Source organism: Acyrthosiphon pisum, chromosome X (genome assembly GCF_005508785.2).
Source record: "Acyrthosiphon pisum isolate AL4f chromosome X, pea_aphid_22Mar2018_4r6ur, whole genome shotgun sequence".
In the NCBI taxonomy this organism is placed as follows: domain Eukaryota; kingdom Metazoa; phylum Arthropoda; class Insecta; order Hemiptera; family Aphididae; genus Acyrthosiphon; species Acyrthosiphon pisum.
The window spans coordinates 88,895,338-88,908,877 of NC_042493.1; the positions used below are offsets into that span (position 1 = coordinate 88,895,338).

The 13,540-nt window shown below is 28.3% G+C and overlaps 1 protein-coding gene across 3 annotated transcripts; it reads left to right on the forward strand.

Annotated features, from left to right (window-relative positions):
- The first annotated feature begins 208 nt into the window (after nt 1–208).
- LOC100573360 (run domain Beclin-1-interacting and cysteine-rich domain-containing protein) lies at nt 209–13,274 on the forward strand. Of its 3 annotated transcripts, none has more exons than XM_016804039.2 (12): nt 209–391; nt 904–1,065; nt 2,229–2,365; nt 5,915–6,098; nt 6,166–6,906; nt 8,773–8,935; nt 9,195–9,499; nt 9,787–9,929; nt 11,083–11,265; nt 11,328–11,510; nt 11,620–11,773; nt 11,836–13,274. In XM_016804039.2, exons 2-12 carry the CDS (start codon nt 904–906, stop codon nt 12,058–12,060), a joined length of 2,580 nt encoding a protein of 859 aa, XP_016659528.1. In that variant the 5' UTR covers nt 209–391; the 3' UTR covers nt 12,061–13,274. The 3 variants fall into 3 exon arrangements, with proteins under 3 accessions (XP_016659528.1, XP_029346875.1, XP_029346876.1); XM_029491015.1 differs by lacking the exon at nt 209–391 and adding an exon at nt 498–836; XM_029491016.1 differs by lacking the exon at nt 209–391 and adding an exon at nt 619–804.
- Nucleotides 13,275–13,540: the final 266 nt, after the last annotated feature.

A 13,540-nucleotide genomic window follows, 5' to 3' on the forward strand; every position in this document is an offset into this window, starting at 1 on the left:
TATGTTATAATATGATACGAACATATTTATATTTTATTTATTAACCATAGTGCTTGTTGAAAAAACCTTAGCCCATATAAAAAAAATATTTGCCCCACTCTGCCCCCCCCCCCTGGAAAAAAATTCTGGCGCCGTGCCTGCCGGGGTCCCATAAAACCTTGAGACAGCTCTGGGTGTGACGTCTTCTTAAAATATGTTATAAAACATAAATAATTATGACGGAGTACAGAGACTGAACAATAATTATTGCTATTTGAAGAACAATCGAAGTTTTACGTAGGTAAATTCTCCTAATTCGGTCTGATTCGGAAATTACCGTCATTACCTCAATACGACCACCAGCCAACAGGCACCGTCTGATCCTCTTTATTTACTTCACATTTTGATAACCGTAATGTATTATCAGTTGTTTTTTTGTTTTGTTTATTATTGCTATCACACACACTACACAGACATTATATTATTATTCTGTGATTAATACTTCATTAGTTTAATCATTATTTCCTCACGAATATAATAATTTTAAATATTTATGTTATTGTTTACATGAGTAATATATATATAAAGTAAAGTATATATAATTTAAACAAACTTGCCTACAATTTATGATTGTAATATTTTATTTTTAAGCAAATATTAATTGTACCATTATTTATTTTTTATCTAACGACGTTTGATGTAATGTTTATGTATGTTATACACGTATATATATATTATGATAAATCATCAACCTACTACTTTTGTTGTTAAGCTCTTAATGAATTATAACAGACTGACACCAAAAACTCAATACTGATTGTTCCTGTAAATAATTTTCACAAATAAATAATTAATAAGTATACAAAATTAATTTTAATGTTTTAAAAAGCGTATACTTGTAATTTTATTGAAATATTGAAATAGATGGAAGAACTGCCAGTGATACTAGATCATCTAAAATCTACTGTAGAATGTTTGTCTATGTCTGCTCAAACCAATACATGGGAAGTATGCGGTGGCTTAGATCGACTACATTCAATCATGATGAATATTTTTAGCCATGGATGTTTAACCATAAATTCAAATGTAAGTAGACATTTAAGGGCGTGTTTAGACTTTCGGTAATTTAGTCAAATTATACATGCAATGTACAATATTTAGATGATTTTTTCTTTATATAATAGTATAATACCTATTACCTATGTTCGTATTATCAATAAAAATTCCTTAAAATCAGTATGAATTTTGAAACTAAAAGTGTTTAATGATATCTATTAAAATAATATTCTGATAATAATTAATAATAATTATTGCGGCTTTTATATTTTCAGCCTTTTAATAATTATATAATATGTAGGTGGGTAGGTGGATGTTGTATTTTTTATTAGAGGTATATTATATTATATAATAAAGATAATAATACAAATTATAGGTTCCTAGGCAGGAAGTAAATTTATTTCAAAATAACAAAAATGTCTTTATCTACATTCTTTCAATTTTCATTTTAATAAGATTTAACTTAAAAAATATATTTTATGCAGGGTTGCATAAACAATTGTTAAAAAATTACCTAATGAATCTATGATGACTTAATGGTCCCTTAAACATAGTTTACTAGTTTAGTAGTCTAGTAGTATAATAAACATAGTTTTTCTAACTATCAAACTTCTAAGCATTGAGATATAACTGTGTTAATAATTATACATTAACAAATATTAATATCCTTACATCTAGTTATGGATGCCCGCAAACGATTAGCTCTGTATGTTTAAAATACATTTGGTGTCCATAATAGCTGTGATGAGCTAATTCTCCCATTTATATATATTTAAATTATTTTAATTTTATAGTATAAAACGTAAAATGTAGTATTAATTGTTTGGACTAGTCATTAGTATACTATTTTATAAAATAAATCTTAACTTAACTGATATATTAATTTTGTTACATTTAAATAAGGTTATGGATGTAGAAATGTATTTACAGTTTAGATTCAATAGTTCTCTATATTTTGGCTAATACTAATTAGCTTAAAATACTTATGTAAACACAAGACTATGTTGTAACCTTTTGGAAAAACTAAGTTCCCTGTTAGTTCTGTCTTAAGAACCTCCACATCTACATCTAGATTTATTTAAATACTATTGATAATTAATGTTATTAGTATAATAATTACTAATACTTAAACTAATGTAATAAAGATGATTTTGCTTAAACTTGCAACAATGTTTAACTATATTTTTCTAAAGGCAGAAGATGGAATTTGGAATTTCATTCAAGGAATAAATTGGTTGCACCCAACAATAGCATCATTATGCACATTCTCAAGAAATACATGTCCTAAAAATGAACATTTGAATAAATCATCATTATGGATTTATAAAAGGTATGTCATGATACATAAATAAATTAGTCATTCACTACTTAGTTAACAAATAAAATGTATTAACCACAAATTATTAAATATTTTGGTAATTTGTTTAATGTGCTAACTGTTTAGATAATCAACACCATTTAATTGAATGATACTTTATAGCACATATTAAGTGGTGGATTTAGGGGAAGAGCTTAGGAGCTGAAGCACCCACCGTTGTTTCGCATATTGAACTTTTTTTTTGTTATTATAAAGTACATCAGTTATCACGTAGAACTAAGCAAATTAACTGTAGACCACAGATTCGAACTACCAAAAAATAGATTAATTTGGTGTTTATCCCGAAGTTGATTATGATAAGTATAGAGCTTTATTATCAACATATATGGATACAGCACCCTCCATAAAAAAATACCAGATCCGCCACTGCACCTATTCATGAATAATTTGGTATAAGGTTCCGACTATCATACTTAAAATGTCATTACTGACATATTTTTGTAGGTACCTACATATTTCTGGTTAAATAATATTGAAATATTTTGAAATCTATAGTAAGTTTATAAACAAAATTCCTAGCGTAACTCCTTCATTATCAACAACTTTTTAATTTTTTGTTATGGTATAGTGTTTTTTGTATTGACATATTATGTATTATACCAGTTATAGTACATAAATATATGATATATTTTATTTTAAATTACAAAAGAGTTTTTAAATTTACAAAAATTGTACTTTTGTTTTTCATATGAAAAGATGCAAAGTACTTAGTAAATATTCTCTAAAAAAACCCAGATAAATGACATTTCTTAATGACATTTTGATCAAAATTAACTTCGCATAATTTATGAAAATATACCTTTTATTTATACCATTTTATTTAATTTTGTTAGTTAAAATAACAACATAATATCTACACATCTATTTTTGAATTGTAAATATCATATTACATATTATTATCTACTCTAAAAATAGGTATATAATATATTATTATAAATACCTAGGTAACCTATAACATTTATTTTGTTATTTTTGAATCTTTTTTACTAGTTATTCTACTGAGGTCTACCAATTATTGACTGAACAGTGGGCATTGATTGATCTATTCAGTTATTCTATAGGTATACAATTTATCTGTGTGGGCCTTATCACATTTGAAAACAATTTAAGTTATTAGGGTAAAATTATACACGAATCTAATATATTCTAATATTATAGTACTTTTAAAAGTTAACTAATCAAACAATATGCTTAATTCATTGGTCATGCCTAATCTATTTCAATAAAAAAAAACCAATTTCTAGTGTTAATTAAGCCATGAAAGAACTAAAAAAATATACAATGAATTATAATTATAATATAACTTTTGAATGATGTGGTAATTTTTAATGATTAGTTGTGTTTCAATAATGTGATTTTTAAACATTGGGTTTGTAATGAATTTATTGTTGCGGACTGACAAATTAACGATTATTCTTCTGTCAATTTATTGTCTAATAATGGATTTAAATTTCAAATTTATTGTTCTCTGTAAGTTTATTAACACTAAAGCACATTACTTGTATTTTCCTATATTTTTGATAATTTACTCTACTTTAAACTGTAATCATTATACTATATAGGTGTATGTGTTATTTATTCAAAGTAGTCTATCAAAATATAATATTTTATTTTTTAGTTTTTATTCTTTTTTTTTTAGAAATACAGCCCAGTTGATATTTGTATTAATATTTTGAAAGTTAAGGGAAACAACCAAAATCAGAATTTATAATTAATTAATTGTATTAAGTTATCATAGGCAAGGCTGGGCAAGTTAACGATTTTTTTTAACTTGTTAAGTTAAGTTATTTTAAAATAATTAAGTTAAGTTAAAAGTTACTCGTATTTTTTTTCGTTAACTCGTTAAGTTAAAAGTTAACTTTGAAAAAAAAGTAACTTAACTTAGTGTAAAGTTAAAATTTGCTAATTTTCAAAAAAAAAAAAATCCAGTCATATTATATGGTTTATTAGATAGTTTTTCTTTACGTCCAAGAAAATTACTGGGTAAATTTAAAATGATACATCAAAGTAAAAACACATAAAAAAATTTGCGTTATTCTTCGGACGAAAATGAACTTAATTTAGATATTTTTGGAATAAAATTAACTTTAGGTTAACACGTTAATCTTGAAAAAAAGTAACTTATTAAGTTAAAAGTTAATTTGAAAAAAAAAGTAACGAGTTAATTAACTTAATTAAAATTAACTTAACATTTTAACTTAATTTTAATTTTTAACTCGTTAATGCCCAGCCTTGATCATAGGTAATAGATCATCAAGGGAAAAAAGTTAAAATATATTTTTTAGAAAATAATCACAGATTTTGCACTTAGAAATATATAATTATATAAATAAGAACCAGAATTTGCTGTACCTCTAATTTGAATGTAATTTCACTTAAAATATACTGAACATTTTCTTAGTTATATGGAATTCTTATTACACTTTAGATAATCTGTTAAGCTTGTTTTGTATACCTAAAAGTTAACTTCTTTTTGTCAAATTTTTGTGTAGTAAAAATGCTCCAAAAGTTTCATGTGGAAATTGTATTAAGAAAATAGTTTAAGGTAGATATTTTTTTTATCTAAGTTTCCTTTTGAAAAATTATAGATTTATGATAAATTATAAAGAAATATAAAATACCTAAATAAAATTAGTATACAATGGTTATTTTAAATTAAATAATGAAATTATTGTAAGCAAAATATTTCTTTAGTTAAATAAAATCAGTTATTGATAATATAAAGTAGTAGATATTAGACCTAGGCTTCATGGGAGGGGGGGGATGATCTAAATTTAATATTTTAGTATCGTAGCACAAAAAATCTGATTCATCCTCTTTTTAAAGTCAGCTTTAGCGTGCTTATGTTAAATATTAAAACTGTTACATTATTTACTGTTAAGAGGATGTCCGACCTGCATGTGTTGTCTCTGTCTTACAAATGTATGACATAGCAATTAAGCGAGACAATTTTACTCCCTCTGTATTTGTAGTAGAATTACTAAAATTCCACGACACATAGGGAAGAAGTTTATCTGTGTCATAGTTTTTTCATTTTTTTTATAGCACTAACCAATAATTTCTAATAATTAATTGAAAAAGAACTTAATGTTCTGAAACTGATTACTTTAAATGTATTTATGTCAAATAAAAACACTACGACACTGATAAACTTCTTCCCTATGCATTGTTGAATTTTCGTAATTTTATTGTACTATAAATACAAAGGGAGCAAAGTTGTCCTGCGCAAAACAGTTTTTGCTATGTTGTACATTTATAATTATAAGATAGAGACAATATAATATGTGTGATGTCCTCTTAATGATTGCCATAAACTAGGTATTATTTTAATATTAAAAGTAATTAACACAAGTTACAAGGGGAGGAGTATCTCCTCATGTGACTCAAAATCACCACTTATATTGAATATGAATGTCGTTAATATTGTCCAGAAGGTTTATTATTCATTTATTGCTGATTACTTAATTATTTAATTAAACCTTTTATTTTATAATTTTCCAGTCTTGAAAACCATTCACTATCTGAAAAACTTGGATTGTTATTGTCTGACAAAGATCATCTGTATAAATTTTATAAGCCAGAAGCTTTTTTATGTCAAAAGGAGTATAGCGATGCTGCATTATTATGTCTAAGAGTTGTCGAACTGAATCAACCGTCTTTATTACTGGAAATCAATCCCAAATTAGTAAGCCATTTTTTAATTGTCTGTTTAACTATTGTTGATAATAAATTATTTTAAAATTTTTTTTTAGTTTTTAAATTATTCATCTAAAAGTGAACATTGTACTACCTTGCCAAAATCATTATATCAGCAAACATATAGTAAATATTTCAAACAATTGGGTTCATTAACCAATTTCTTGAAGTATAAATCATCTGAAAACATCGATGAACATAATATGAATACTGGACATCGTAATGACCTACCTAAGCATAAAATTAAATATTTGTGTAAAAGACAATGCTATAAAAGTTGGCCAAATATTTATAATAAGACATTTGATCAATCGAAACTTAGGCGGTCATTAAGTTTTGACACAATACAAAAATCTGACTACTCCTTAGGTTGTACCCACCAGGCTACAACAATAGAAAATACAGAACAGGTTTTGCTACCAAAGTTATTGGATGTCAATTATGAACAGCTTCTACACGATAATGACGATTCAAACAAACATCAGTTATTAAGTAGTGATTTGCCCAAACGAAATAAACGACGGTCAAAGTTGTTTACACTCCCATTGAAAATATTAGAAGAATCTGACGATGACACTCGTAGCAATATTTCTGACGGATCTAGAACTTTGATACCTTATGATGAATTTCCACCTTCGAAGTATGTGGGGACATTTGGATTAGTATCATCATATTTTCCCGATCAAGATTTGTTCAAGTTCTTATCTTCTGGACAGTTTCTTCAAGCCAATGCTGAACTCGACCGTGAAAATGCTCATTTCAAAATTTCTGAAGCAATCATTGGCACTATTGAACAAGTAAGTATTTAATCATAACTATTGTTTTTATTGCTATATCTGCCATGTGGTTCAGGTCCAATCAATATAATAATAATTTAATATATTTCGACAATTGATGAATCTCAAAACAAAAAAGCTACTAAATGCTTGATTTATTTTGGATAAAAATAATTTTAAATTTGGTATTATTATCTACACGCTATAGTCATACACGTAGAAACTTATTTTGTATTTATTGTTGACATTAATTACGAATATATAGGTTTATATTGGTTGTAACATTTACACCGGAAGACAATTAGTAATTTGGTGAATTTGTAATAAATAATTATCATATTGTGTTTTCACAATATTGATCGATTACAACATTTTGAACTAACAAATTAAATGTTTTCCTATTTATTTGTTCAGAATTACATTCTTCCTACAAGGACCAAAATATTAATTACATTAGCTCTTATAAATAATAAGTTCCAAAAAAAAAATTACTGTCAGCAGTCAAGCGGTAATTGGATTTTCACAGCATGTGTATAATAATATATAGTATGGAATGAACACTATAATACTTATACTTGTACCTACTATACTCATTATGTAAACAAATATTTTTTGTCTCAACGACGACGATGTCAATTTTTTTTTGTCCACTGCAAGTGCTCGACGGTCGTAGTGGCATCGGTTTGGCAGGGATTCCGGCCGAATGTTTCCTGCTCACCGAGAACAGCCGGCCGTCGGGAGAGAAACAAACCTACTCACGCAATACCCATCCTCGACATCGCAGTGTGACGTTAACTTCCATCACACGGCGTTCCCTTTATGTACAAGACGATTATTATATCATTGAACTGCCATTTTTCGGTAAATTTATGTGCTTATGAAAATATTTTTTGTTTCTTTTATAATACAGTCATAACACAACATTTTAACATTTTCAACATTTTATATTTTTTATTGTTTTTTATCTTTATACCTGAATGTTATAATATTTTAAGTTTTTACTCCTTTAAATGATAACATACATTTTTCATTATACTTTCGTATTAGTATCTTGTTAATTAGTTTGAATAAATATTTTAAGCTTAGGTCAGTGAAGTATAATAGTGTATCAGATCCAATGTATTATGTACCACTGTCACTTCATTCTGCTCATCTGAAAATTAAATGTTAACTAATTAACTTGGTACTGGTTCAACTTTCTATAATTATTGTAAGAAAAGTATTCTGTTTCCCGCCTAGAAAATCAAAAGAATATTAGGATATTCTAAATTACCTACAAAAAAAATAATTTCAAAAACACATAAATTAGAAATTACATTAAAGAAAATGACTTTTAAGTGATAAAATAATCTTCCTATATATAATATTGACGTATGTGTATAATGTATATCTGTACACCCTTTATACATGTATATATATTTATTAATACATGTAGTATATATATACACACTTACACACACCGTATACTCCTCTAAAAGTGCCCTACGGATGTATAATGACGTGTAAGACATCAAAGTATTAATATTATTATTTTTTGAATGATCTAAAATGTATATTCATGCACATTCTAACAATTGTACCTGCATGACTGATTTCTTTTATGTCGACCATTTCCTTTAGTATATACTTTTACACCCCTGCGGACGTATATTAATTTTTTTATTTTTGTTAAAAAATTGTGCGTCACCGGGATCGACACGCCCCGAGTACCTACCTCTTGTTTTCTGATCGTACCTACCTATTTTATTTTCGTTTGTTTTTTTTTTTTGTTAACTTACCTGTACATTATTGCTTGCATACATCCGTTAAGATATTTATTTTAATCATGACGGTTTTGTCGTTAATTATCACTGTTTATCTCATGCATGTTGTGTTTGACATTTTTAGATCAAATGCAATCAAAAATTGAAATTCACTGATGAAGTGATTGACGAGAGTGACGAAGAGATAAACCGGTTGAAACAAAGAATCCGTTGTCGGCGCAAAGAAAAGCAGCAAATTGAACAGACGCCAACGGCCGGCACGTCGTCTTCCGATTGCCTGACCGAATGTAAGTAAACTGTACGACCTGTCTACTTTCATGACTACATATTGCAATATGCGCATACAGTATTCTCCCATGGAATAATGTTTAATTTTGAGCCCGGTAGCAAAACCTTAAGTCTATTTGAAAGACTTAATTTTATTTTATATACTCACTGATGAAGGTGTTGACAATCGATGCGCCTTTCTTTCTGTGTGTAAAGGCACGTTTTAAACCTATTGCTGTATAAATTACCTATCGATGCATTTTTATACACATTTTATAGCCACAATGAGTTCTCTGACGTCTTCATACTGCTCAACCACATCCAGTATGTCCACCACGGATGATATGGACGAGTTCGATTTGGACGATGACAGCATCTGTTCGTCGATGTTCTCTGTGTGTAGTTCTTCTGTGGGCTCGTTGTCATACTCGAACGCAGACCGGACGCGATCAGCTAGCGTGTGTTCGACGGTCACGGCAGAAAGTGTCGCACGGTCATTGATCCGCCAGATTAGCCACAAAAACAACTGGCCCATCGACGTCAACGTCCAGTGGCTAATATCTGAAAAAGAAGCCCCGCAACAGGTATGTAATTTTGTCATCACTCATCATTCTATTGTTACTACACGTGCTAGTGGAGGCTATGCTAGAAATTAAGAGTGTTGTCAAGCCAGCCGAGGATATTTCCGTAGACCCACCCACATCCTTCGTCTTCTCCATAACTCAAATCCTTATGTCTAACTGAACACCGATTCCCACCCAATTAACAGAAATAATTATAGGATAGCTGCTACTGGTGTAACTTTAGCAGGCAATGGAATTTATTAGAAATTCAATAATACATGAGCATTAAATGTGTTTGAACATTGCAGATTTTGCCTTTACCGTCGAGCTGGCCCGTCAACCCGCATGATCACGCCGATGATCGTCCGGAGGCTTCTTCTCGTTTGCGAGGCACTAGTGATTGGGCGCCACCACGACCGCAAATTATATTCACTAGTCATCCTTCGCCAATGTAAGCAAGACCGGTTTTAAGAGAGGGAGTGGGCATCGGTGGGTTATTGCTCGGGGATATCACACTTTGGGGGATGGAAAAATTATCTCAGATGAAATGAACAAAAAAATTAATTTTTCTTTGTGAAGAGAACATAAATATGAAAAATTAACGAAATAACAAATAATAATAAATTATTTTAATATTATTCATCTTATTTGAGTGTGACCCTCTGATATTTTTACTAAACTTTAAAAATTTGAATTGAATGTAGGTAATAGTCAGTTATTTTATTGTCGCTGTACAGTGTACATAATATGAAGTATATTGTGCTATATTTATTGTATTATTGTGTATGTGTTTAAATTTTAATTGGAAGATCCCCCTCCTGGTATTTTGACCATCACTATACATTATCACAATATAAAGTAATGGGAGGGGTTGAATGTCATGTGGATTTGAAATTCATCCTCCCCTTCAGAACTAGGATATATTCTCCACTGATTTATTATAAGGTAACTAAATACAACCAAAGCCTGGATTTGAATGTTAAGTGCATTATTTTTTGAAAAGTCCCAGGCTTTCAATGCTTTCAATGGCTTTCCAAAACTTTTAAAGTGAAAAATCCATTTTGTACATCAAAGAATTAAAAAAATAAACTTTTATTTAGCTTTTTCTTAATTTTTAAGTAATTTTGTTAATTTTTGGTTTAATTCAGAATATTAGCTCAAAAATGTTATCCCAACTATTTATCATTTGATCATCGTTCTATTTATATCTTATGGTTTTGATACGTCGATAAAGTCTTTATCTATTTGCAGTGCCACTAACGGCTGTTGAGTGTCTACGACTTAAATCAGTAACAACTAATATTGGTCAGTTGGCATTACATCGTAATTGTGTTTATTTCGTTAAGTTTGTATTTTCATTCGTTCAAGAAGTGTTAAAAATTGATTTGTTTTGGTAGTTTTTAAAGACTGCGGTTAATATGCATTTTTGGATAGTTTTTAGGCCATTTAAATCCGGGACCTAATTGTAATATAAGAATCAGAAGTTTTTGCATATTGTACCTACCTAGTACCTATTAAAATACCTTTAAAATAAGTATTTATAAAAACAGTCGGTTATTGTATATTTAATTAATGATTAAATTTATTGTTTTATTTGTTTACAGTAGGAAGAACATAATGGAACTACAAGGTTATAGATGTGCGGGCTGTAGCATGAAAGTGGCAGTGAAGTACGCTTCAAAATTCCGTTACTGCTTTTACTTGGGTCGGTATTTCTGCACAGGGTGTCATGTAGATAAAACCGCCATCATACCTGGTCGGATAATCGGAAAATGGGACTTTTCAAAGTACGTCACAAGAATTCCACAAACATCTTCATGATATTTTAAGACATGTACTGTTTGTTTAGGTATCCGGTGTCGTGTTTCTCATTCACTCTGCTGGAGAAAATGCTATTCGACCCGCTGTTTAATATAACCGACTTGAATAGCGTTCTGTACAAACGTGCCCGAGGCCTAGACAAAGTTCGAATATATCGGATGCAATTGTATTACATCAAAGATTTCATTTTTTTATGCAGATACGCTGACCGGTTGGTATATATGTATACACTAGAGTCGTTTTGCACGTCTCACTATTATGTCTTATACTTTAGTTCTTATGCAAACATTATACATTTTTACATTAATACGTTTGAATAGATTAAAAGAGACATTGGAAAACATGGACGCCCACATAATACTTAAGCCAGACTTGTATTCCATCCAAAATTTGGTGGATGTTAAAAACGGAGAACTTGGTAAAAAACTACAAAACCTAATTGTTGTTTGTAATAAGCACATTATCAATTGCCAGGTAAAAAAGTAAAGTAAATATTTTGTACGATAAATGTTTAAATGCTCATTACTATTATTTAGTTGTGCCAAGCAAGAGGGTTTGTTTGTGAAATATGTAACAAGAATAAAATACTTTTTCCTTGGGACTTCAGATTGGTCACGAGATGTGTGGACTGTGGGTCATGTTATCACAAGAAGTGTTACGATTCGAGAAAAGTGCCAATATGCCCTCGGTGCCCTAGGATTATGGCTATGTTTAAAAGAACTGAAAGTCAAAATGATCAGAGTACTGTGGTACAGTCTTGAACAATGGCTGTGATTTAGTTTCCTCCACACTCACCCAAATGTATTGATCGTGTATTTTTCTGATTCTTTATTTTTTATTATCTACCTTTTAGTATTTTTTTATTCTCATAACTATTTATTATATTGTAGATTGTAGAACATACATGTTATTAAACATAACAACAATGGCAATTATTTATTATGTTTTTGAGTTTTTCGCCCATTTTGGTAACAAGAAAAGAAATAAACATCCTATGTCAAAATAATATTTAACATTTAAATAACGCACTAATAAATAATAATACAATAAACCGATATCACACTAATTTTATGGATAATATGGATTTATTAGTTGCTTATAAAAAAAATTATATTTAAGCACTGCAACTTAAAGAAATAGACACAAGAAAGCCTAGACTAATTTTTATTTTTTATAAAGTACTATTTTTCATCTAACTAAGGATTAAAATAAACTAAATTTAACAAAGTTACATTGTGTCATTGTGTACTACTAAATGTTCTACAAACTAATTCATATATATAATTAATCTTAGTAATTTATTGTTATAATTATAATATATGACTGGCCTATAAATTAATTGATTTTTATTTAATTGCTTACACTTTTACAAATGTGACTATTATGTTTAAATTTGAATACCATGATCAAGTAGACAGATAGTTTTGTTTTTTAAAATTGTATACAATTAAATATAATTCAATTAATTTAACTGTTCATAACAATATATTTGTCAATACGTTTATATTTTGTAAGATTTAAATTGCTAATAACAAGTTGTGATGATTATTTTTTACAACAAATAGCAAAACTCAACTTTGTCTGGGGGTAAAGCACAAACCAATACAGGACAAAATAAACAAACATAATATTTATAGCTTTTTAAGTTCAATAAAAACAAATATTTTTACTACTAAATTAAAAAAACTGAAAATTATATTAATTTATTATATAATATTAGAATGTCCAGTTACCTATGGACTTGTTTAGAACATAGGTACCTATATATTTAATATTAATACGCTAACGTTATGTTCTGACTGATATATTTATATTATATATATTATATATAGTTAATAATTATATCTATAGTATATTTTTGTATTTTTAAAAATATAGCAATATTTTTTTATAAAATTTTTTTTTGAATTATCTGAATCTGTCTAATTTTATATTTTTAACTAATAAAATATTTTATTTTCAAGTATTATTATAGAAAATAACGAATTTTATTAAAATCAAAAATATTAATTATGTTGTCATGATTAAATTTCAAATGCTCATAAAAATTGCTAACAAAAATATTTTTAGAGATAACTACAACAAATGAAAACTTTGTATAAGATATGTCAATTACTAAAATCTAAAATTGCAAATTGTACATAAAAACCATAGACTTATAAACTAATGGACAGCGCATTTCACTCTGCCCTGCCATCAACGCTAAGGAATCATATAACTAAGAAAGAAAGGAAAGAACAT